General features: G+C 34.9%; 4 protein-coding genes and 1 non-coding gene across 22 annotated transcripts; 3 read left to right on the top strand and 2 right to left on the bottom strand.

Moving 5' to 3' along the window:
* Positions 1-273: 273 nt before the first annotated feature.
* Positions 274-5,154, top strand: LOC133696162 (cytochrome c oxidase assembly protein COX15). 9 transcript variants are annotated; one of them, XM_062118287.1, is made up of 8 exons: positions 276-2,151; positions 2,267-2,579; positions 2,684-2,898; positions 2,983-3,228; positions 3,359-3,469; positions 4,242-4,273; positions 4,478-4,551; positions 4,697-4,852. In XM_062118287.1, exons 3-7 carry the CDS (start codon positions 2,686-2,688, stop codon positions 4,533-4,535), a joined length of 660 nt encoding a protein of 219 aa, XP_061974271.1. In that variant the 5' UTR covers positions 276-2,151; positions 2,267-2,579; positions 2,684-2,685; the 3' UTR covers positions 4,536-4,551; positions 4,697-4,852. The 9 variants fall into 9 exon arrangements, 8 of the variants coding, with proteins under 8 accessions (XP_061974277.1, XP_061974271.1, XP_061974262.1 ...); XM_062118259.1 differs by lacking the exon at positions 4,478-4,551 and having other exon boundaries at positions 284-623; positions 1,886-2,151; positions 4,697-5,152; XM_062118293.1 differs by lacking the exon at positions 4,478-4,551 and having other exon boundaries at positions 274-2,151; positions 2,810-2,898; positions 4,697-5,154.
* A 3,668-nt stretch (positions 5,155-8,822) lies between these two features.
* Positions 8,823-13,731, top strand: LOC133673859 (vacuolar cation/proton exchanger 2-like). Of its 5 annotated transcripts, none has more exons than XM_062094802.1 (13): positions 8,823-9,141; positions 9,632-9,759; positions 10,022-10,285; positions 10,372-10,439; positions 10,527-10,555; positions 10,662-10,858; positions 10,951-11,163; positions 11,254-11,391; positions 11,663-11,779; positions 11,857-11,910; positions 12,851-12,967; positions 13,189-13,285; positions 13,433-13,731. In XM_062094802.1, exons 2-13 carry the CDS (start codon positions 9,739-9,741, stop codon positions 13,441-13,443), a joined length of 1,326 nt encoding a protein of 441 aa, XP_061950786.1. In that variant the 5' UTR covers positions 8,823-9,141; positions 9,632-9,738; the 3' UTR covers positions 13,444-13,731. The 5 variants fall into 5 exon arrangements, with proteins under 5 accessions (XP_061950786.1, XP_061950771.1, XP_061950779.1 ...); XM_062094787.1 differs by having other exon boundaries at positions 9,632-9,783; XM_062094795.1 differs by having other exon boundaries at positions 8,823-9,226.
* Positions 13,732-14,712: 981 nt separating this feature from the next.
* LOC133706020 (probable amino acid permease 7) lies at positions 14,713-20,044 on the top strand. 6 transcript variants are annotated; one of them, XM_062131533.1, is made up of 10 exons: positions 15,653-15,793; positions 15,901-16,174; positions 16,380-16,473; positions 17,526-17,646; positions 17,743-17,976; positions 18,086-18,179; positions 18,398-18,612; positions 18,932-19,065; positions 19,161-19,388; positions 19,546-20,044. In XM_062131533.1, the coding sequence occupies exons 4-10, from the start codon at positions 17,577-17,579 to the stop codon at positions 19,945-19,947; spliced, it is 1,377 nt and encodes a 458-aa protein (XP_061987517.1). In that variant the 5' UTR covers positions 15,653-15,793; positions 15,901-16,174; positions 16,380-16,473; positions 17,526-17,576; the 3' UTR covers positions 19,948-20,044. The 6 variants fall into 6 exon arrangements, with proteins under 6 accessions (XP_061987506.1, XP_061987517.1, XP_061987509.1 ...); XM_062131525.1 differs by lacking the exon at positions 15,653-15,793 and having other exon boundaries at positions 15,807-16,174; XM_062131531.1 differs by lacking the exon at positions 15,653-15,793 and having other exon boundaries at positions 15,807-16,174; positions 16,340-16,473.
* Positions 15,316-15,387, bottom strand: TRNAD-GUC (transfer RNA aspartic acid (anticodon GUC)). Its single transcript has one exon. It is a non-coding gene; the product is annotated as a tRNA-Asp (tRNA).
* Positions 20,045-20,244: 200 nt separating the features above from the next.
* LOC133706012 (berberine bridge enzyme-like 8) lies at positions 20,245-22,214 on the bottom strand. The gene has a single exon (XM_062131509.1). It carries the CDS (start codon positions 22,073-22,075, stop codon positions 20,471-20,473), a length of 1,605 nt encoding a protein of 534 aa, XP_061987493.1. The 5' UTR covers positions 22,076-22,214; the 3' UTR covers positions 20,245-20,470.
* Between the last annotated feature and the right edge of the window lie 702 nt (positions 22,215-22,916).

Here is a 22,916-nt window from a genome sequence, read left to right as displayed (position 1 = left end):
GCCTACAGCCCCATTAAACTAGAGCTGATAATTTTCTTTTTTACTATTTTTTTAATGTCAAATGCATTCTAATAAAAAGACAACCTTATCCCTCCTTTATTGTCTTTATAACTTTTTATGATAAAGGTAACTTTACCGTTACGCTGCTGCAATTGACTATATTTTATATCTAAATAAATAGTAATAGAAACACTCAACCTTTAGTATATTATATTGTATAATTTGCTAAGCTCCTCAAGGAAATATTAATGAGGAAATCAAACTGCTAAAATACAAAACAACAAGAGGTATTCTTTAGTTACAAAATAATGGCAGGACAGTGAAGAAAATATGAAAAAAAGAGATGCTGACTCTCTCTCTTTCACTGGCTTAAACCACCTGTTGAATGGAAGGCTGGCAAACTTCTGTGTACTCTTACCCTCCATGTCAAACACCTCCTAAAGTCCATATCTTTCCAGAGAATCATCAGAAAAATATATGTAATTCGCTTTTAACATTCAAAAAAATTGCTATGCAGCAAGAAGCACAGAACTACAGTTAAGAGCGCCATGAAAGGGCAGTATGCTTTGATCTTAAGCATATCAACTCTTCAGCCTCACAATGATTCCCAGCTAGAGAAATGGGTAAAAATTGCTATTTTGTCATTGCTGATTATAAGCACTTGATTCACGTTTGGTTCAGGTCTTCTCTAATAGAAAAAAAAAATTGAGAACCAGACAATCTCTTTGAGCTAATGGAAGAGGAAGGCAACATGCATAAAAAATATAGAGTCAGAAACTGATGGAAAAATTCTGCCTGAAAAATTCTTCAGCCTCACAATTAATACCCTTAGTTTTTTTTCCCATCTATAGGATCTTGTAGTTTTGTTTCCCATCCATGGGATCTTGTGCACAAAAACTAACAGGGGAGCCTGCCTTGGCACACAAAAAGAAGAAAGACAGCCTTTTCATCTTGGAAATTTTTTGCATGATGCTGGTTCATGAACGGAAACACATCTTGAATCATACTGTGCCAAGAACAGTGCTTGATCAACTAAGCTTCTCTCTTTCTCCCATGTTTTTGTACGGAAGTTGCACCTAAACTCTAGTCTTAAAGTATTTAGTACTATATCAGGACTAACAATTTCCTATCTCATCATGTCCCGGAAGTACACTGCGTATTAGTAATCTCTCATAAAGAAGTAAGATTTAGCGAATTCGGGATAATACGGAAGTAACTGAAATGTTGGCTTGGGATAGGGGATTGAGAAGATCATATCTGCAAAATCCACCTTCATCAATCCTTAAAAGTAGCCAACCACTATAGGAGGACGAGAATTTCCTTTCATTATAATAAGTCATGAGCAAGTTTATTTGATAAAATTCTGTTGCTTTGTATCTTTTGTTTGAAAAGAACTTTGAAGTCAAGATTAGTGGTGAAGATTGGTTGCTGCTACAATTTTTTTTTTCTTGACAACTGATCTCCATGAGACAAACATTATGGCAAGAAAGGAGTTCGAAAGAATTCATGCTCGGTTGCTTGAAGATAACTCCAGTATCTCTTAGAGGAGATCACACCATAATCTTGATGTTTGTGTAGGGGTCGTGGTAAATGTGATGGCTATTGGGTTTGGCAGAGAAAGAAAGTTTAGAATTCCAAGCTCTTTTTTGGCTTGCCTTTGCAGCAGGACATTCTGATATCAATATTCGCAAGGAACTCAAACTTTTAAACTTTGACATGTCAATATATTTGATTTTAGATTCTATGGTCAACAGATTATCATTTATATAAATTTGTTCTCCTAAGTATATAATATTAAGTTGATATGAAGATATATTTTTAAAGTTTTCTTTTTAAAGATGTTAACCATAAAACACCCGGTATCATTTGTGAATATATATCCCAGAAAGAAGAACCTCAGTTCCTAAGCTAAAACCCTCACAACAGCCACTCGCGCACAAACGAGACAGAGAGTGAAAGATGTTTCAAAGCAGAGTGTTCGCATCAATCTTGAAGATAGACAGAGGAGGAGGACGATGATCTATCATCAACAACTCAATCACTAATCTCAAAGGAACAAAAACAACACCTTTCAATCACTCGAGGGACATTCATCAACAACAAAACCCATCATCAAGATCCTTCCTTTACGGCTTTAAATCACTCCCCAGGGTAAAATTATCCTTCATTTCCATCTCCTTTTCATCTGGGTTTTCTCAAATGATCTGAAATCTATCAAAATATCACTTTTTTTCTAATGTAGTTTGATTCTTTATGTTGTTTTCAGGGTTATAACTATCAGTTTGTGCCATCATCAATGAGGAAAATGTCAACTGTAGCTGCTTCTGTTGGGAGTGAAAGTAAAGAGGGTCTTAGGTTGCTTGTGAAGGGAGGACCTAAAGCTCAAAAATTTGTGGGTATATGGCTATTCGGCTCTGCTGCTTGGGTTTTTAGTATGGTGATTCCTGGTGATGCTACAAGGTTAACAAGGTCTGGTCTTTCATGACTGATTGGAAATTTACTGGTGGCCTTCCTCCTTTATCAGATGAAGACTGATTGATTGAGTTTGAGAAGTATAAGCAATCACCTGAGTATAAAATGTAAGTACTAGAAAGGAATGAAAGTTGTTATTTTTAATTAGAGTTGGTTCATTGAGTGAATTTTGAATTGTTTAATTTTTTTATGCTTTGCATTGTAAATAAAGGGATGAGTGTTGATGATTTCAAGTTTATTTATTGGATGGGATTTGCGCACCGCATGCGGGGAAGGGGATTGGGGATCATGTTTGCTTTGCCATTTTCGTATTTTCTGAGAAAAGGGTATATAACAGTGAGACTTGGAGCTAAACTTTGTGGTCCTTTTGCTCTTGGTGCTGGGCAAGGTTTAATTGGTTGGTGGATGGTTAAGAGTGGTTTAGAGGTGATAAAGAACTCAACTTTTGTATTAATTGAGTGCGAATTTGTGCAAGATTGCGAGACTGATGAGTGGCTTTGTTTTACTTAGGAGCCAGCATCTGAATATGCTCAGCCAAGAGTAAGCCCTTATCTTTTTGCTGCTCACCTTACTTCGGCATTTGTTATCTATAGTGGGCTTTTCTGGACTGCTCTTTCTGTTGTAATGCCTGAACCTCCTACTGAATCTTTAGCTTGGGTTCGTGGGGCGGAAAAAGTCAAGAAGCTTGCCCTTCCTGTAAGCCTTATTGTTGGGATTACTGCCATCTCAGGAGCATTTGTTGCCGGAAATGATGCTGTATGTAGTCTATTTTAAATTCTTTTCTCGTTCCTCTTCCTTCTCAAGAATATGTGTACAAATTATAAACAAATGCTCTGATGCATGCTTAGAAACAACTTTTTTAACATGCTTTTGCTGTGCAATGTAGGGGCATGCATTTAACACTTTTCCAAAGATGGGTGATACATGGATTCCTGATGATATATTTGATCTGAAGCCAGTAATTCACAACTTTTTTGAAAACACATCGGCAGTGCAGGTAATTTAACAACACTAGACCTGTAATTTACTTGATGATTGCATAGTGCAAAGTGTTAGTTTAGAGTTGCTCTATCAAATTTGGCAACAGAGTTTACATAATATAATGGATAGAACAATGAAGAAATGAGAAGAGGACATGACTTAAAATTTCTTTCTGAATGAGAACGAACGAGGAGATAACGACACCAAATTTGTAGTTTGTTCCTCATCTTTAGATTTGCAAATTTTTTAATTAAAAGGATCTTCTTGGCAAAATTGCCTGGAACCACAGTTGAACCCCTTGAGCATACAATGCCTTGTCAGGCCTCTAGATAGATAATGCAATCGCTCGCTCAGAATAAAAACAAGTGTTTATAACTGTCCTTTTGAGCTTAAAGAAACACCAACTCTTGCAGTTCTGTAAATTGCTCGAGGTTTACAGAGGACATTACAATTTTGTTATGTAGTACTTCAAATTGTATTTTCTTGTTCACTGGCATGTGAAAGAAAGAACCATAAAACAATTGGTATTGAGCACTGATTTAATCAAAACACAGATAATTCTCCTACTGGACTCTTGATGTTGTTAGAATTCAATCTGTAACATACATGTTTAGGATCCACCCATATGAGGGGAAAAGTGGGACTGCATTCTTTGTTTGAAATTCTTGTTTTAAGGAAGCAATTGGAACCATGCAAATGCCATCATTTTGTGTTGATTGAGATTGAAATTTGAGTGGTTAACTAATCTGCCTTGTTCAATTAATTTGCACTTGGCTGCTATTCTGGAGAGCTCTGCCTCCACCTCTGGGTTCCCTCTCAGGTATCGTTACTGTATGCTTCTCTTAACATTACGAGACATGCATATTTATAGACTGAGAGAGTTCAGCACATGAATTCTCCGTATTCACCGACTGAAAATCCAGTCTTGGTTAACATTATTTCTCACAATTTTGACTTGCAATTTGTGATTGCTTACATAAAATAATGAAACACGTTAACACCCCTCTCGGCTCATCCTCTTTAGCTTTGCGAGGCGAGACTTTCCCTCTACACAACTGATGTGGGGCAACCTTAATGCATGAGTTGCTGTGCTTCAAAGTTATGTCTGGTTACTGCCATCTTGTCTATTATTTTTGTTTTAAATTGATAAATAAGATTATTTGTATTCTATGTGTTTGTCTTCTAGCAATAATTCTTTATGGTATTACCTTGATTTGATTTGAACACTTTGGGCCTTTGCCAGTGGAAGGATTAATCAGCTTGCAAGCCATTCCCTTTTTTCCAAGAAGACTCTTCTTTTGGTACTCGGCGAAGGAAATTTTTATAACAGTGGATCACCTACGTTTCCCTGTACACTGACTTTTGGCAACGACTTGATCTATAATCTCTTTTATTATTATTATTATTATTATTATTATTTGACTTCTCTTCTAGCACTATTGGGAGGGAAGGATGAGTTTCAACCACTTTTTTTTTAAAAATAAATATATTTTAGTTTTCTTTATATTAAAAATAAAAAAAATATTATTTTAAATAAAAAAATAGTAATTTTAAACACCATCTTAATCATAAATGTATTTTTTTTATTTATTCTAAGTTAGCTTATACATCACTTATCAAGACTAAATCGATTTTTAAAATGCCTATAATCCATAAATAAAATAAGTTTATTTCTCATGATAATTATTTAAAAGACCAGTCTTGGTTTGAATGACTTCTTTACTATTCAATCAACAACCAATTTAGGCTTGCAGTGTAATTACTTGGATCTTTTAAGTCTACACGAAAGAATAGAATTTCAACTTGCAAAAATAAATGGAAGAAACGATCCCTTTCATGTGGAATAATCGGTGAGCTTCCTAACTTTTCATTGCAGCCGAAGAACACCTAGCTTTATTGGTGAAGAAGGCTACTGTTCCAACATATGTTTTCAAAATGTTTTTTAAAATATGTTGAAATAATATTTTTTATTTTTAAAATTTTATTTTTAATATGAGCACATAAAAAAAAAACAATGAAAACATAAAAAAAAAAAAAATTATTTAAAGCAAAAAAAAAAATAAAGAAAATCAAACGATACACGGTGTCCTGATAAAATCGCATCCAACAAGCTGAGTATGTTTGGCAGTGTGGTAGCGATTACTTTTCAAAAACCTTTTCGTGTTGAAATGCATGCAAATGATTTTTTTTATTTTTTAAAAATTATTTTTGACATTAGCACATAAAAACGATCCAAAACATACAAATCATATTAAATTTTAACAAAAAAAAAGTTGAATTTTTTAGAAACACGGTTTGTACCACATTCTCAAACGGTTTCTAAAAATGTTTGGGATTAAAGTGTGGTTGGTTTTTTTTAATAAAATATATAAAAAAACATATATTTTTTTTGTTTATATTTTAAAATGATTTTTTTTAATAAACCCTTTTTTTTTCTTTCTATTCTCTTATTAATGAAGTGTTAAAAAAAAAGTATTTATAGGATAAGATTTTGTAGTTGTTGAATCATAAATTAATAAAGTATCTTGGCATTTACAAGAGCGAAGTTCTGTTTTTATTGACTATATATATATATATACACATAGTATAGGTTATTCACAAGAATATACGATTATTTTTTTAATAGAGCACAAACAATTATTTATAGAATCAATTGATTACATATCAAGATTAACAAGTTAAATTTTATATTTTCTATTCCTAGATTTGTAATCAAATTGATACATAGAATCTTATGCGCAAATGAAATTAGTTTTGCCTTTATAACTTGGTTGAAAATGAAAACATTATTCATTTATTTACCATGATTAAAACTCTATTCAAATCTATTAGAATTCATCGGAGATAACTATTATAAAAATAGATTTATTTTATATTTTTATATTTATTCATCTAATAAAAAACATTTTATTTTTTTATATATAATTTTTTCATGTTATAGAACATGATGATGCTTTGAAATTCAGTATATCAAAAAACTTGAGTTTTTTAGTGTTTATATAATCAACAATCATTCGTTCATATCAATTTTTCATTCCTTATAATTGAAGGTGCAGAGGGTTGGTGATAAATATTTTATAGCTGTTTGGACATGACACACATCCAAACTTAAGGGAATTGAGTTTGATATCTTTTTAGACTCTCTTCTTATAAATTTTATCTTTTATAATGAGTATTCTTTTCTTTTATCCTTTCGGTCATGGACCTTACAAGGAAATGAATTGTAATATAAAATACCAATCATCATATCGCTAACTAAATACAATCTTATAAATTGAGGTTTTATTATAGTTTTTACTGTCACTAACTAATTAAAAAAATGAATTTATCTATTCATCTACCTCGATCGATGTTATCAAAGGGTTCACTAATCTAATGTTTAAATTCACTATCAAAATATGTGATTAGATGGATGTGGGTGCATTAATTGATATCACCATAGTCACAAGACTATTATATATTTACTAACCTAGCAATTGAATTACCAATTTCCACATTAATGCATCAGTCCACTTGGACTTGTAGCATGTATTAGATTTTTGGGATGTGCAAATGGTTTGCCGTACACACTTGCACATGTCTAAAGTATAATTGTAAGATCTGGTATAAGATTGGATTGGGGACTGGTCGGTGGTCACATCAATTCACGAGTAAACAATTCGATCTATATATATATATATATATATATATATATATATATAAACAATATTGTTTTAGATTTTTTTTCTCTAAAAAATAAATATTGATTTGATAAAAATCCAGTCGGGCATAGAACCTTGTTATAGATAGAATTTAAGTTAGCTAATCACCAATTAACTTATCGATTATAGCTGGATTTTACAATTATAATATCGAGAGACATCCAACATAATTATATTTGAATAAAGAAATTATAATATTTTTTTACATAATTGAGAACAATTAAGTCTAAATTATCACTCAATTACATGTTTTTTTTATAAAAAAATTACATCAAAAGATAGAGGATCAAAGTGAAAAAAGTAGATAAACAAGGTGATGTCTTCAAATTTTATACAAAAAATTTATTTTTATCCCTTATATTTTTTGGTTTAAAGGTGATTGGTCTTTTTATTTTTTAGAAATCAATTTTGATACCAAAGTCCATTTCCTTTATTTTTTTAGTTTTTTTTTTGTTAGAAGAGAGAAAAGAGACCACATAATTCTAGCAAATAAAGAGAAAATGGATGTTGACGATAATTCTAGCCATCAAAATAGTTGAAATTGATGTCAATGAATTCTATTTAATGAAGGGAGTTTCACCGAGATGGTTTTTTTTCTTTCTCCTTGCCCAAGGAGATAGATCTAGACGTGAGAATGTTTTTGAATTCGGGTTGTTTTTTGTTTTTTGAGATCATGGATAGATTTATCAAGGTGTTTTCTACGTGTTTTGGGTTAAATTAGTTTTTTAAACAAAAAAAATCAAAATCCTATTTTTCTAGCGACCAAGTAGTCAGATTCTGCACAAAGCAGACAACATGTCGTTTGTTATAATATTTTTTTAAAAATCAGAAAGGATGACTTGTCACTTACTTTGTTAATTTTTTTTAAAAAAACTAGACCCAAGAGCACGAGCTGGATTATTTTTTTTTTGCTAATATGCATAGCCTTTTTTTTTTAAAAAAAATATTGTTGTTTTATGTTTGGGTTAAAAAAAATGATAAAAGAAATTATTAAATAAATTGAGATCACGAGGTGGGTTGCAGGTTTAATGGGTTTATTAGTAGTGTTCTAGCTATTATTTGTTTTTTTTTTGTTACTTTTTTTGTCCCTCATTTTTAAAAAGCATAATTTCAATTTTTGTTATTGATTATTTATTTTTTTATTTAGCTCAAAACTAAAATAAATACTACTTTATTTTTTTTTTTTATCAATGATATGCTTATTCTATCTTAGTCACATGCATCTATAATATATATATATATATATATATATATATATATATATATATATATATATATATATATATATATATATATATATTTTAAAAAATTCATTTTACAAAATGATTTCTTGTATAAAAAAATTATTAAATTTAATAACATGTATAATTTATATCACGTATTTACTTGATTAACTCGAGTTCACTTAATTTTTTTTTAATTATGCTATTTCTTACCATTTTAATCCTTTAGCATTTAGTTAAGATGTATTTCTATTTTAATATTAAATAAAAATATTATTCAATACATAATTAAAATTTATTTTTTATTTTTGAAGATATATTACTAATATCTAGATATTTTATTATATTTTAATTTTTTTTATTCTAATTCACGGCGTAGCACGCGTCCAAATTGACTAGCTTAACTAGAAAGGAGGAGGAGAAGTGCCTTTATTTATCAACAGCACGAAACGTCCTAGAAATATATCATTAAGAACAGTAACAGAGAATAAATCAGATATATTAAGAGATATTTTCAACTTAGAAATTCCCTTTTTTTCCCCTAAAAAGACAGATCTTGGGCTGCACTGTTGTTGTACTCTGGTGTTGTAGGTTCTACTGTCTTGTCTTAAATTAGCAAAAATCTTTTTTTTTTTAAATCTTAAATAAAACCAAAAACCAAGCGAAGAAGACGGATAATTCATTTGCTACAGCACCTCACAAAAATTATATATTTATATCCCGATTATTATTAGTAATAAAGAGAAAAAAGAATTTTTTTAGTGGTGGGTTTTCTCTCTTCTTATTGCTGGTTTTTTTTTTTGAATTTTTTTTTGACATCCTCCACAAGCTCTGCGACAGTCTGTAAAGGTTTGTTCTTTTTCAGATCCCATGTTATCATGCCTACCACCTTTTGTTTTGCTTGTTTAATTTGGTTATTTGATTGGATTCTTGATCTGGGTTCTCGTGGTTTTGCTTATGCATTGAACCCATGTGGGTATGGTTTTTGGTGCTTTGCTTATGGGGCAATTGGGTTGTCTTTGTTTCGTGTGCCTGTTTAATTAGGTGGATTTCAATGCTTTGAATTAGGGCCTTTTTATTTGGAAATTGGGTTGGAATTTGCAATGAATGAAAAAGAACCGAACTTTGTCTTAAAGACTGGTTTTTATGGCTTTTACGCTGGCAGGATAGGGATTTTAGCGTGTTTGTGGCAGTGAACATAGGTTGGTAATGCTGTTTCTTGTTTTGTTGCATTTACTTGACCTTTGAATCCAGGACCCTTTTCATTTGAGGTTGAGGAAACTGCAGTGAGCACACACACTATACTGCCGTGCGCATTCATGGATGCGGAATCAGATTTATGCTTATAATAATTCAATAACATGGATCAAAATTTACAAGTGGTAGGAACTCAATCTCAACTTGAAGTAAGTTGCTTGCTTGCTCATTTTCTTTTTATTACTATTAACATTTCTAAGAAACTCTGTAAGTTCCTCGTTTTGCTGTATTTCACGGTTGAATGGTCATTGTACATATAATATCATAAATATCATAGTTCTTTATTGAAACTTTAGTTGCTTTTGTTGCATGATTATGGAACAAGGAAACATAGGTTGGAGTACAAATACTACTGATTTCTAATCGTAGCTGTCTTTATGGTAACAGATGGGAACGTTAGCTCAAAATGGGTCACCACATGAGTTTGAGGAGCAGAGTCTTTTTAGCCCGGAATTAGGCACTCAAAAGATGCAACCTGGTCATATATCTGAGTATGGGTCAGCTCCTGGTGGTTTCCAACCTGGTGTTAGTAAGATGTGGAGGAATGTTGTGTATAAGAGCATAAAGACTGTGATTTTTTCAAATAAACTAAATGTGCTCATCCCTTTTGGGCCTCTTGCAATCCTCGTCCACATTTTGACCGGGCATAATGTAAGTTTGTAATTATCTATATTTTGTTTTAGTTACCATGCCTTGTTGTTTAGCATGGTTCTTTAATATTTTGAGGTTGATTACAGGGTTTGGTCTTCCTTCTGAGTCTACTGGGTATAATACCTTTGGCTGAGCGTTTAGGTTATGCTACAGAGTAAGGATCAGACTTCTGCTTTTCAAGTTTTATATGACTTTTTGGTTTTTAATCACCTAATATTGCTTCCTCTCTCCTCTGATGTAGGCAGCTGGCTGTGTACACAGGGCCTACAAGTATGGGATGTTTATAACAATCAATGTCATTCAGTGTTTGCTTCTATCAGTAAATTTTGTCATTGACCGATTTTTGTAACTCTGAAATGCTGAAATGTATTTGTAGTTGGGGGTCTTCTAAATGCTACTTTCGGAAATGCAACAGAACTCATCATAGCAATATATGCACTGAGACATGGAATGATACGTGTTGTTCAGCTGTCATTATTAGGCTCAATTTTATCGAACATGTTGCTGGTGCTTGGGTGTGCATTCTTCTGTGGTGGGCTTGTTTTTTACAGAAAGGAACAAGTTTTTAACAAGGTACATATATTAGCTTTTTTTATTTATTTCAAATGTTTATCTGGCTCTGTCCTGTCTCATTCTTACTATGGCTGAACTAAGTTGGCATGCAGGCAACTGCTACTGTGAATTCAGGATTGCTGTTGATGGCAGTCATGGGGCTACTCTTTCCTGCTGTCCTGCACTCCACACACACGGAGGTGCATTACGGGAAGTCAGAGCTGGCTCTTTCAAGATTCAGCAGTTGCATCATGCTTGGGGTTTATGCTGCCTATCTTTTTTTCCAATTAAAGACCCAGAAAGATCCATACATTCCTCTCTCTGAGGTTGGCTATTTTTTGTAGAATCGAGTGTCTGCTTATTTTTAGCACTTTGGGTGGTAGTTACTAGTGATGTGATAAATCGTGTGACCTCAGGAAGGGAGTCAGAACGGGGAGAATGACAATGATGACGATGAGACTCCGGAGATTTCTAAATGGGAATCAGTTTTTTGGCTTTCAATAATGACAGCTTGGATATCTATCCTATCAGAATATTTAGTGGATGCCATAGAGGTAATGCAAACTGTTTGACATTTTCTCTCCTTGTTTGATCAGACAACCACCTTGATATTTTTCATTTTTTTCATAATCTCGTAGAGATCTGTTGATTTCTCAAGGACGTGATTTTCATTTTTTACATAAATGTAATTAGTCTTAAGATAGAAGTAGTGTCCAAGAGCATCTACATAATACTACTTCAGTTTTTTTTTATAGAATCAAAGTTTACTGGTCACATTTTAGTGACTTTCTGCTGAGCTTGTTTGGTGGGTGATTTGCTTTGTAGGGAACATCTCATACCTGGAATCTACCAATTTCATTTATAGGGGTTATCTTGCTCCCAATTGTGGGGAATGCTGCTGAGCATGCTGGTGCTATTATGTTTGCTATGAAAGACAAGCTTGTAAGAAACTTAATTTCGTTCACCTTCTTGCAATTTTTTCAGACCATGCCTTCTCATCACTGTAAGTTTCTTTGCAGGATATATCTTTGGGCATTGCAATAGGTTCATCAACACAAATATCTATGTTTGGAGTAAGTTTTGCAAGTCATTGAATGCAAGATAGGGATTTGTTACTTACATTCTCCCTTAGATTTACATGTTTTTTTCCTGAATTTTAGTTGCATCAGTGTTCAGTAGATTCAGCCTTGATGATTAGAACTTGCATGTATTTGAATGTGATCTCCATGAAGTTCTGATTTTCTATAATCTTTTGCAATGAGGAATCATTGACTATTTCCAACTGCTGAATAATTCTGCAATTTGGTTAGAACATCCTTTTCAGCAAATGATAACCAAGCCTCAATTGCAGAGCAGTTTTCATCTTCCTCACCCTCCTCCCAATGATCACTCTTCCTAACCTGTGCATCTGGAGGTCTATGTTGGACATGGGCAAACCATCTTATATTAACCCATTTAACTTAGCCTCAATAGGTTTGCCATGATTTCAATCCTCAGCCGGAAACTCTTCACTTTAAAGCTACAAGTTAGTCCCAAGTGTTCTGTTTCAGAAAATGCTGAAGATGAATTATATGATATCCTTCTTAACCTCATCCAATGACAATGGAATGCCAATAATTTCTTTATTCATCCTATATGGAAGCTGGAAACACACTGCTAGTCACACTGATAGCAGTTTATCTAGATGCAATCTTTTGCTCTTGGCACAAGATTAGCCACTGGTTTGAGAGAACAAACTCCTTCCTGCTCCTCCCTTGTTTGAAAAACAAGAAAAGAATCTGGAAAATAAGACAAATACAAGTTTTGAATTTTTACTGCAGCAGTGAACTGGTGATGGTGTTGTAGAATGTCATGAATCATTTTTGTTTCAAATATCTTTGTTTCATTTTTGTATGATTAGAAGATTTTTTACGTGATGTGCATCTCATGCATTAACTAATGTGCTTCTTCTTGTTATTTTTATTACATATGATGTTGTACCTTCTAAGATCTTTGTTATTGTCATTACTGCAGATTCCCTTTTGTGTGGTCATTGGGTGGATAATGGGGCAGCCCATGGACTTAAACTTTAAACTTTTTGAGACTGCAACTCTTTTCATTACTGTCATCGTCGTGGCCTTCTTTCTGCAGGTTAGTATATCTGTTATTTAGAGAAGAAAATAATATTGATATGTACTAGAAAAAAGAAAAATATTACGGAGAATATGACTCAGAGATAGAATGCACAATGTGTTGGCATGTTTACCGAGGAGGCTTCTAAGTCTGTTATTTAGCTTGTCATTCAAACGATAAATCATCATGTTTTGTGTGGTTCGCAAACCATCTCTCAAGTATTCATGATACATCTGCAGGAAGGATCTTCTAATTATTTTAAAGGATTGATGCTCATCCTTTGCTATGTAATTGTTGCTGCAAGTTTCTTTGTTCATGAAGATCCTCCTCCTGAAGGTCAGCTCTTGCACTCTCCTTTTGTTGCTTTCCATTCAAATAACTTATCATCGACTGAACACTTGGGCCAATACTATTTGCTATTCTTGCCTTTCTTTTTTCCCCTCCCATTTCACTTATGATATGACCATGAATGTGATTTTGCAGGCAAGCCATAACACCACAATCATTGCCACAGCCAGTTTAAGAGGGTTATCATCAAGAGCTGGTCTATCATATTCTGGTGTATATATGCACACTTTCCAAAACAATATATTTTTCCTGCTAGCTGCTTGAGCTTGTTCATTTAATAGTATGGAGCAGGTATCTTACTGATTTTTTGGTTCGTCCTCCAGCATATGCTTTCATCATATGTAGCCCCACTTAGATGACAAGTCGAATTGTTTATATTGTAGAAAGTTTAAAACCAAAAAACATTTTTGTAATGTAACTATTGTTCTTCTGAATATCTTTCCATCATTGCTCATTTGTTAATTGCAATAGGGCAACTCAACGATACTGGTAATACATCACTTCAAGAATGCCATAAATTCACAAGCCAGTTCCAAACTGAAGCTGTTGCAGTTAAAACTAATCATGTGGATGAGAACCCTTTTTTAATTTTGCCCCAATTACAAGTGCCTGCAATTCCATGTATGCCGACCAAGTTGAATATCACCAGACCTTCCACACTTGTTAAAATAAAAAAAAATGGGTATGTCTCCATGCCTCCCTCAAGAGCCGAGATTTGCGGGATATGGTCTGGCAGAGGGGTAAGCCTACCTGGATACAGTTTCAGCTGCTACCATGAAGACTTGTAGTTGGCTAGTTTGTTTGAAATTCAGGTGGGTTTTAGGTACCAGTCAAACATGAACGGTATAATCATAACTCATAAGCAGACTTGTAGTTGGCTATTTTGTTCGAATTTCGAAAGCGTTGAAAATTAAAACATCCTTCTATCGCCTTACGTGGTGTAAGTTATCCGAAAGAGTTGAATTTGGAAATCTCACTCTGAATATGATCTGTTATCATGGAGATAATCCAAGTAACTGTTGAAAGTGCGGGCAGGTGCGGTAATATAAGATCATTCTTGGAGTTTCACTTGACTTTGTTTGAGATAATTCTTTGAAATAATAGTAAAACCTTAATGATTCTTTGACATGATCTCGCTTTAATGTCCGCAACTGTAAAAACAATGGGCAAGAAACTTGATGATAACAACATTTTACGGTGCCTTCCATCTAATCTAACCCTAAATCATAACTTTGGAGTTGAAGATTCACCTAACGAGGAGTCATGAGTATCACAATCAGCCATCTTACAGTCATTTTCTTTCCCTTGTACAAAAATTTCAAACAAAGAACTGTGTCAACAATAACATTACTCCATGTGACTTCTAGTTTTCTGATATCTTACATCAAGATATATACTGGCCAGTGGCCTGCTTTATACAACAAAAGTTTGGTAACTTCTCAAAAGTTAGGTAACAAAAGTACTTTGAACGGAAACTACGAAGACTTACGAGAGACAGGACAAGATCATTAATCCATTAAGCTAAGGACATGCAAGTATTTAGTTGATGACAGGTTCTTCACTTTTCGTACTTGTCAAAAGAGGGCAAAGCAGAACCCTTGTTTGGTTCTTTTCATCAATTGAGGTCCTATGGGTGATGCAGCAGAAGAGTTGCCATTACTTGGAAGCTTTTCTTCTGCTTCAGCTGATGATGAACAAGAAGAGTCTCCAAAAAGAACTGGTATTTATTCTTCTTCTGTTACCTTTCTATGTGTAGTTTTCATATGCTTTCTTCTACTTAGACAACATTGTTGAGAAAGATAGAAATGGTCATTCATCTTCTTCTGCTTCAGGGTTTAGCTTTTTTGCATGTTTTTCTCTTCTTTTGTTAATGATTTTCCCAAGAATCTGAAAAAATGGTTTCCATGATGTCTTGCGTGGTAGGTTTGATTGGTGTTTGCGATGGGGCACATGAAATTTTTTGTTTTTGCGTAATAGACAGACAAAAACACAAAAGAAAAGGAAAAAAAAAGAGAAAACGCCGTTGCCGGGGATCGAACCCGGGTCACCCGCGTGACAGGCGGGAATACTCACCACTATACTACAACGACCTTGGTGACATGATGTTTTGTTAAAAATATAATATATCATAGCTATATAATATGAAAAAATGAGATTCCTTGTGGAAATTTTTTGCAAAGAATTTTTTGATATAATGCCTTATCTAGAACCACCTCCCTTCCTCATTGGGCTAATTTTTTTTTTTTTAAATACTTGAAGGAACCATATGGACTGCAACAGCACATGTTATAACAGGAGTGATAGGGGCAGGAGTACTGTCACTTGCATGGAGCATTGCTCAACTAGGGTGGATTGCAGGTCCTCTATGCATGATAGTTTTTGCAGTCATCACCCTTGTTTCAACAAACCTTCTTTGTGACTGCTATAGATTTCCTGATCCTGAACATGGCCCCACCAGAAACAGGTCCTACTTGGAAGCTGTGAAGTTGTATTTGGGTGAGTGTATATACACATAGATTTGTTCCATTCACAAGCTTCAAATTGTTGGTTCTCGTTATAAATGATTTGATTTTATTAGCAAACTCACAAGGGTGGCTCATTAGTTGATAGGTGGGACCTGTGATACTATGGTTCAAGTCCCACTTCCTTCATTCTCATCATTGTAAGCCACAAGCAGAGATCATGGATCCCATCTCGATAGCTGTGCCGAGTTGGCTATGCATCTATCTAAAGCTTATCTGCACTTGAAGATGGAATATATTAGTTTGCTTATATGAAAGTATTCACTGTCTTCGTCTCCGTCCTTCAATCAAACACGTTTTTGTCCTCTGCTCCATTTATAGTTTGTCGTGTTATGTTGGCTATAGTACAGAGAAGGTATCCCTTCTTCCAACTTTTGTTACGTATTACACTAAATCACTCAATCTTTGACTAATACATTGAATTAGTCTTATATAGTTATAGTCTTATTGATTGCTTAAACAATCAGTGGCCTCTTGTGTACTCAAACTATTTACTGTTTTTTATTTTCTGATGAAGTAGTAAGTTCAGAATTCTGACATCTAGACAACCTCAAATTCAGGAGAGAGAAGCCAATTAGTGTGTGGAATATTTGCAGAGGAAAGCTTATATGGATGTGGAATTGCCTATACCATTACTTCTGCTAGTAGCATAAGGTATGATACTTCAACCCTTCTCTGCTTTCTTCCTAATTTTCTATTTGATGGACTTGTTTGAGAAACTTGATAAACATGCATGAAGCCAAATTCTGAGTTTGGTATAAGCTTGATTGATGAAGAACATTTGAGCTACAAACATGAATCTGGCTTAGTCCTTTCCTTCCAACTCTTTCTAGTTGTCAGCATGTGAGCAAGTGTATTCTCCCATAAAATCTTTTGTCATTTATGTTGACATTATTAGGGCAGTGAATCTAAGTATGGTAGGAAAATGGGAGACTCCTCTAATAGGAGAAATAACCAACATTTTCCTGGTTAGAAAAGTTAACTGCTTGTATGATATTGTTGTAGGCGTGAAAATTACAGGAAAAAAAACGACCTTTTGGAATACTGTGATCAGAATCATGCTTCCCAGCAAGTTTTAATTATGATATTCTTCCCAGTTTTTAGTTGAACTCTTGATTCATGATTGCATGGTAATTACAGAAGTACAGAAGGAAGTAGAAAAATCAAAATGAAAGATTCTTGGAAAGGTGGTTGTGATGGAACAAGCACCAAACTAAACAGGTGTTGCTAAACTTTTTTATGATGAAAGAGGAAATGGCTTTTACTGGATAATGGCTTTTAGCTGTTAACTTCGTGCATTTAACAACTCGGTAGGATCTGTGGGATATTAGAAACCAGTCCTTGTTGATTGACTCATTCAAATTAAATCATCTCATTAATGTTATAATCACACATGACCTTGGATAGAAAGTTGCTACTCTTTCTTGGTATTATTACGTTGGTAAGTTGGTATCTGTATGGAATTTCCTGCTTAGTATAGTTTCACTCTTCCTCCACAAAGAATCCAGCAAAGAATTGTTGTAGAAATGCTAGCTGCGAAGGGAAAGAAAAACCTAATTAGGTTCCGAGGGGATGGAGGTGAACAAATATTCCAAACTTTTTACTTGAAAGGCATTTTGTGTATCTGCATTTGTTCATGTATCCAGTTATCGTGTTCAGTTCTGAAATAGTTAAGAGTACTTCGGCCCTTTATTTTGGCTATCCAGGTTGTAGAAAACTTCTAGCGAACATAATTTCCTGCCGTGAATTGAATAATCATGGCAGTCCAACATCCTCTTGAACTTGCAAATGGTTGCTGTGATGATGACGGGCATCCATTAAGAACTGGTAAAATAATTTCCAAGGACCAGTTTATGTATTTAAAGTTTGCCGCATTTTTTCCAATTCAATCTTGAATTTGGTGCCTCTGGGAAACTCAACCAGGAACCTTATGGAGTTGCGTTGCACATATTATTACCGCTGTTATCAGCTCTGGAGTCCTGTCCTTGGCTTGGAGTACAGCACAGCTAGGTTGGATAGCAGGGCCAGTGTCCTTTCTTTGCTTTGCGATTGTCACCTACGTTTCTGCATTCCTCCTTTCCAATTGCTATAGGTCCCCTGACCCAGTAACCGGAACACGAAACTACTCTTACATGCATGCTGTTAGAGTATATCTTGGTAGTTAAACACATTCCCTTTACCTTTGAGCTTGTCTCGTAAATCCCTGTGTACCTTTCAGTTAGGATATTCCTTATTTGCTTCCTAATTTGATGTAGTGATAGTTCAGGTAAAACACAGACATGGGTTTGTGGTTTGCTTCAATATCTGAGCTTGTATGGGACTGGTGTTGCTTGTGTTATTACTACTTCAACTAGCATGAGGTACTTCCTCGCTGAATTCTGTGATTTACACCCTTTTTTACCCCTTGCGTTTGAGACTGTTCTGGATTAATTCCCTTGCAATATTAAGTTTTTTTTGTCTACATCACCTGTATTTTGTTGGTTGTTATCCTATCTTTTCTTCCTTGTGGATTGCTAGCTCATTTCATGTTTACGACAGGGGTATTTGTATAATATGTGTTTTATTTTTTTTAATGTAGAGCAATTCAAAGATCAAATTGTTACCATAGAGAAGGGCATAAAGCTTCATGTGAATATGGTGATACCATCTACATGCTGCTATTCGGAGCTGTTCAGATAGTAATGTCACAGATACCAGATTTTCATAACATGGGGTGGCTCTCTGTAATTGCAGCAATCATGTCCTTTACCTACTCTTTTATCGGATTTGGACTTGGTGTTGCAAAAGTAATAGGTATTGCTGCTAATCTGTCCAGTTCTTTCTTCCTGTTGATAGGCATCGTGCTCTGCTATAAAGACCATCTTTTCAGTCACTTACAGCAAGCAGCTCTAGAAGCTCAATTCTCCATTGTGTTTCTGAGGCTGTGTATTGAAAAGAATAGAAACCTTACTTCGAGGATTTGTAAATTTCTGACTGGAGAGATTAGTGACTCTCCACAGAGCCTTGAATCACCTTTCTTCTGGCAACCAGAGTTAGTATGTAAGATAAGCATGGATAGTCCATTGGGAGAAGCAGCTACATTATCTCTAAAACTTTACTTATGTAATTGCAGAAAATGGGAGGGTTAAGGGGAGCATTACTGGAGTCTCAGCTGCCACTACTGTCAATAAGTTATGGCTAGCCTTCGAAGCACTAGGGGACATTGCTTTTGCCTATCCATACTCGATCATTCTGCTTGAGATACAGGTTTCGCTTCTACTTTCCTGAATTCAATTTCGTTGCAGAATCTAGTAACAAATTCTTGGGGACTGAAGTGAATTAACAAAATCTTTTGCTTGAAGGATACTTTGAAGTCACCTCCACCAGAGAACAAGACCATGAAGAAGGCCTCGATGATTTCAATATTTATCACAACTTTCTTTTACCTATGTTGTGGATGCTTTGGATATGCAGCCTTCGGCAATGATACACCTGGAAATCTCTTGACAGGGTTTGGGTTCTTCGAGCCCTATTGGCTCATCGATTTGGCAAATGCTTGCGTTGTTCTTCATTTGGTAGGAGGATATCAGGTACTAATTTTCTTTCCTTCTCAAAACAACAGTAAAATAACATTTGCAACTTTTTTGGGGATCTCATTTTTCTGTTACAAAAAAATTAACTATTATTTTTTTGTATAAAATCTATCAGTTTGCTCATGGTTTATGTATTTTTATGTTCTGTTTGCAGATATATAGTCAGCCTGTGTTTGCATTTATTGAAAGCTGGTTCAGTAGGAAATTTCCAAGTAGTGGTTTTGTGAATAACTTTCACACCTTGAAACTTCCATTATTTCCTCCTCTTCATATCAATCTTTGCCGGCTATGTTTCCGAACTGCATATGTTGCGTCAACCACTGCCATTGCAATGGTCTTCCCATACTTCAACCAAGTTTTGGGAGTGCTAGGAGCCCTGAACTTTTGGCCTCTGGCTATATATTTTCCCGTGGAAATGTACTTCGTGCAGAAGAAAATAGGTGCTTGGACAAGAAAATGGATTGTTCTTAGAACATTTAGCTTTTTTTGCTTGCTTGTAACAATAGTGGGCTTAATTGGGTCAATTGAGGGAATTATAAGTGCTAAACTTGGCTGAGAGCCTCTCTTACTGAGAGCCTCTCTTACTGAGTTATTTCTGCCAATTGACTACAGCAATCATATATTATGTTGGAAGACGAGATTATTATGCCTCATGTTTTCCTTTCCTGTCCTAATACAAGGATACAGATTCCTTGCTTGCTAGAAGGCAACTAAAATTTCTACCATCAATAGTCATTAAAGAAAATTAATATTGAGAAGAAGCATGCAGTTTCCTGGAAAGTTGGTGAGCACTGCAAACTAGTGAATTCCTCCAATTAAACTCATGATACCATGTTATTGACGCAGTAGAAGATTTGAGCCATAAAACCTCATCATGGATTACTTTGAACTGGAAAGAAAACCTGAACCATCATATCCAAGCCTCTGAAAGGAAATATTGAATCTGTAACATTTGATAATGCATAAAAATACCAGACAATCTTTCTGATATTGTGAAAGAATATTTTGCACGGTATACTATATAGCCAACACTCCAAAGAAGCTATTAAAGGCCTTGTTTTATTTAAATGGGCATCTACTCACTCTGACATTCTATTCTTCGAAGAAGAAGCTTCAAGGGATGGGATGCTTTGTTCATATCTAAAGAAATTACCAGGATCCACCGTGGTCTTGACTTGCACCAACCTGTCAAAATTGCCTTTGAAATACTTGGTACCCCAACCACTAGCTTGCTCATAAGTAGCATTGCCAATTTCATTGATACCCACATCAATATCTCTATAATTTAGATATGAACATCTAGGTGATTTTGACACAAAAGGAGTCATGTAATCGTAAAGCTTTCTGATAAGATCCAAATTGTGATCCACAGCTTCAGCACCTTCTTCTTTCCAACTTGCTGCATACTGGATTTTGTAAATGTTCCCTGCTCTATGTGGAAATGGAGTGTCAAGTTCTGAAATTTCACTCATTTTTCCTCCATAAGGATTGAATGTCAATACCGGCTTTCGCAATTGGATCATTTTCTTCCATATTCCTTCAAGATCAGTCTTCGAAATAGGCTCTTGCACATAGTCAGATTTCCTCTTCAAGTACTTCTCTTTTGTTGAATGTCTCTCAAGCAAAACATCTGTAGATGTACCAATTTGATAATTGGACCAAAACAGCACCGACTCAATCCAGCTCATTTCTTTGCAGTCCGTGGACAATAATCCCAATCCAGGAAACTGCTCATCCATCAGAGAAACAAGTCGTTGTGCATTTCCAAGAAACAAAGCATTGAATTTGGCCTTGATTGTCACTTGCCCCTTCCTAGTAACTGGGTTCAGGACCACCCTTATAAAGAGATCTTCATCGATTTTATCAGCAACATGCTGCCATTGATACACAATATCTGATGCACCTTCTTCCAATGTCCTTTCAACTCTAAAAACAGTGACAACTTCTGGGACTCGAACTAGCTTAATTTTCCATGAAACAATGATTCCAAAACTAGCTCCACCTCCTCCCCTAATAGCCCAGAAAAGATCCTCCCCCATTGCTTCTCTATCCAAAACATTACCATTAGCATCAACCAGTACTGCATCAACAATATTATCAACGGACAAACCATGTTTCCTCATCAAGTTACCATATCCACCTCCACTTAAATGGCCTCCAACACCAACTGTTGGACAAACTCCAGCAGGGTAGCCGTAAATCTTGCTCTTTTCAGCAATTCTATAATAAACTTCCCCTAGTGTAGCACCTGACTCTACCCAAGCGCTCTCATCTTCTATGTCAACACTAACAGACCTCATATTGAACAAGTCAACCATGATAAACGGCACAGTTGACACATAAGAAAGGCCATCATAATCATGGCCTCCACTGCGGATTCTGACTTCAAGACCATGAATCTTGGAACAAATGATTGATGCCCGGATGTGAGAAACATGAGTGGGGGTTACAATGAACAAGGGTTTTGGTGTTGTAGGAGATGTGAATACAAGGTTTCTGATGTAAGAATTCAAAACTGACAAGTAGTTAGGATTGTCGGGGAAATATGTGACTTCAGAGATTGGTGTGGAGGTTAAAGAATGAGCGGACAGGCATTGGAGAAAGGTTTCTTGGATTGGATCTAGAGTTTCCATTGAGATATAGAACAGAAATATTCTGAGTATTGAAGAGATTAGAGTTCCCATTACCTTATATGCTTCTTTTTTCGCTTAGTCTTCAACGCGAAGATGAGCTTTATACAGCCTGTTTCTTTATTATTCTCTTGCTTGTATTGCTACTTTTCAATGCTTCTTTACCAAGGAGCTTTATTACAGGATACCGTTGGGAAGCTTCAATTGTCCTAGCGTCAAGTCTCGCTCACCGATTGTGATATTTTATTACAAGCCATTAAAGAGCCAGCCACAGTGATGGATCCACATGCCATAAGGGTCAATGAACAATCATCTCAGATGAATTGGCTGTTAAACCATATGATATGGATGGTTTTGTTTGTAAGTGAAATCATTGGGGATTTTTTGATGTCAAAGCCCGCAACATATCGTACATAACGTTGGCAAAACTAGAGACGATGAGTGAGGGCTTCTCTTAGAATTGGTGTGAAATATTCTGTGACAAATGCGTGCTGTATGCGTAATACACGCAATATTTCAAATATTCTTCGAAATTAATAAAATAATTTATAATTCAAAATATTTATTACATTAAATAAAATCTAATTTTTGAAACAAAAATCTACACTTGGCTTGTATGAAAACAATATAATAATAAAGCGTCTAAGACACCGAATCACAAAACATAAAAAACATCCCGCAAAAACAAGTAAGACATACAAAGTAACATGAACTCTTAATCAAAGATCAAACATGTTAATGGAAATAAAGAAGAATATTTGATCTTTTTTTTTATTATTATGAATCATATAAAACTTTGAAAGCTTGTTTACCATGCATAGTTATTAAATCCGCCTCGGGGGTTGACCCGACCAAGGGGCCGGGTCCCGGGTTTTATGAGTCAATCCGGAAAAAT

The sequence above is a fragment of the Populus nigra genome, chromosome 1 (assembly GCF_951802175.1).
Source record: "Populus nigra chromosome 1, ddPopNigr1.1, whole genome shotgun sequence".
Lineage (NCBI taxonomy): Eukaryota > Viridiplantae > Streptophyta > Magnoliopsida > Malpighiales > Salicaceae > Populus > Populus nigra.
Note: the sequence above shows the minus strand (reverse complement) of the source record. Positions and strands in the feature narration are given on the sequence as shown.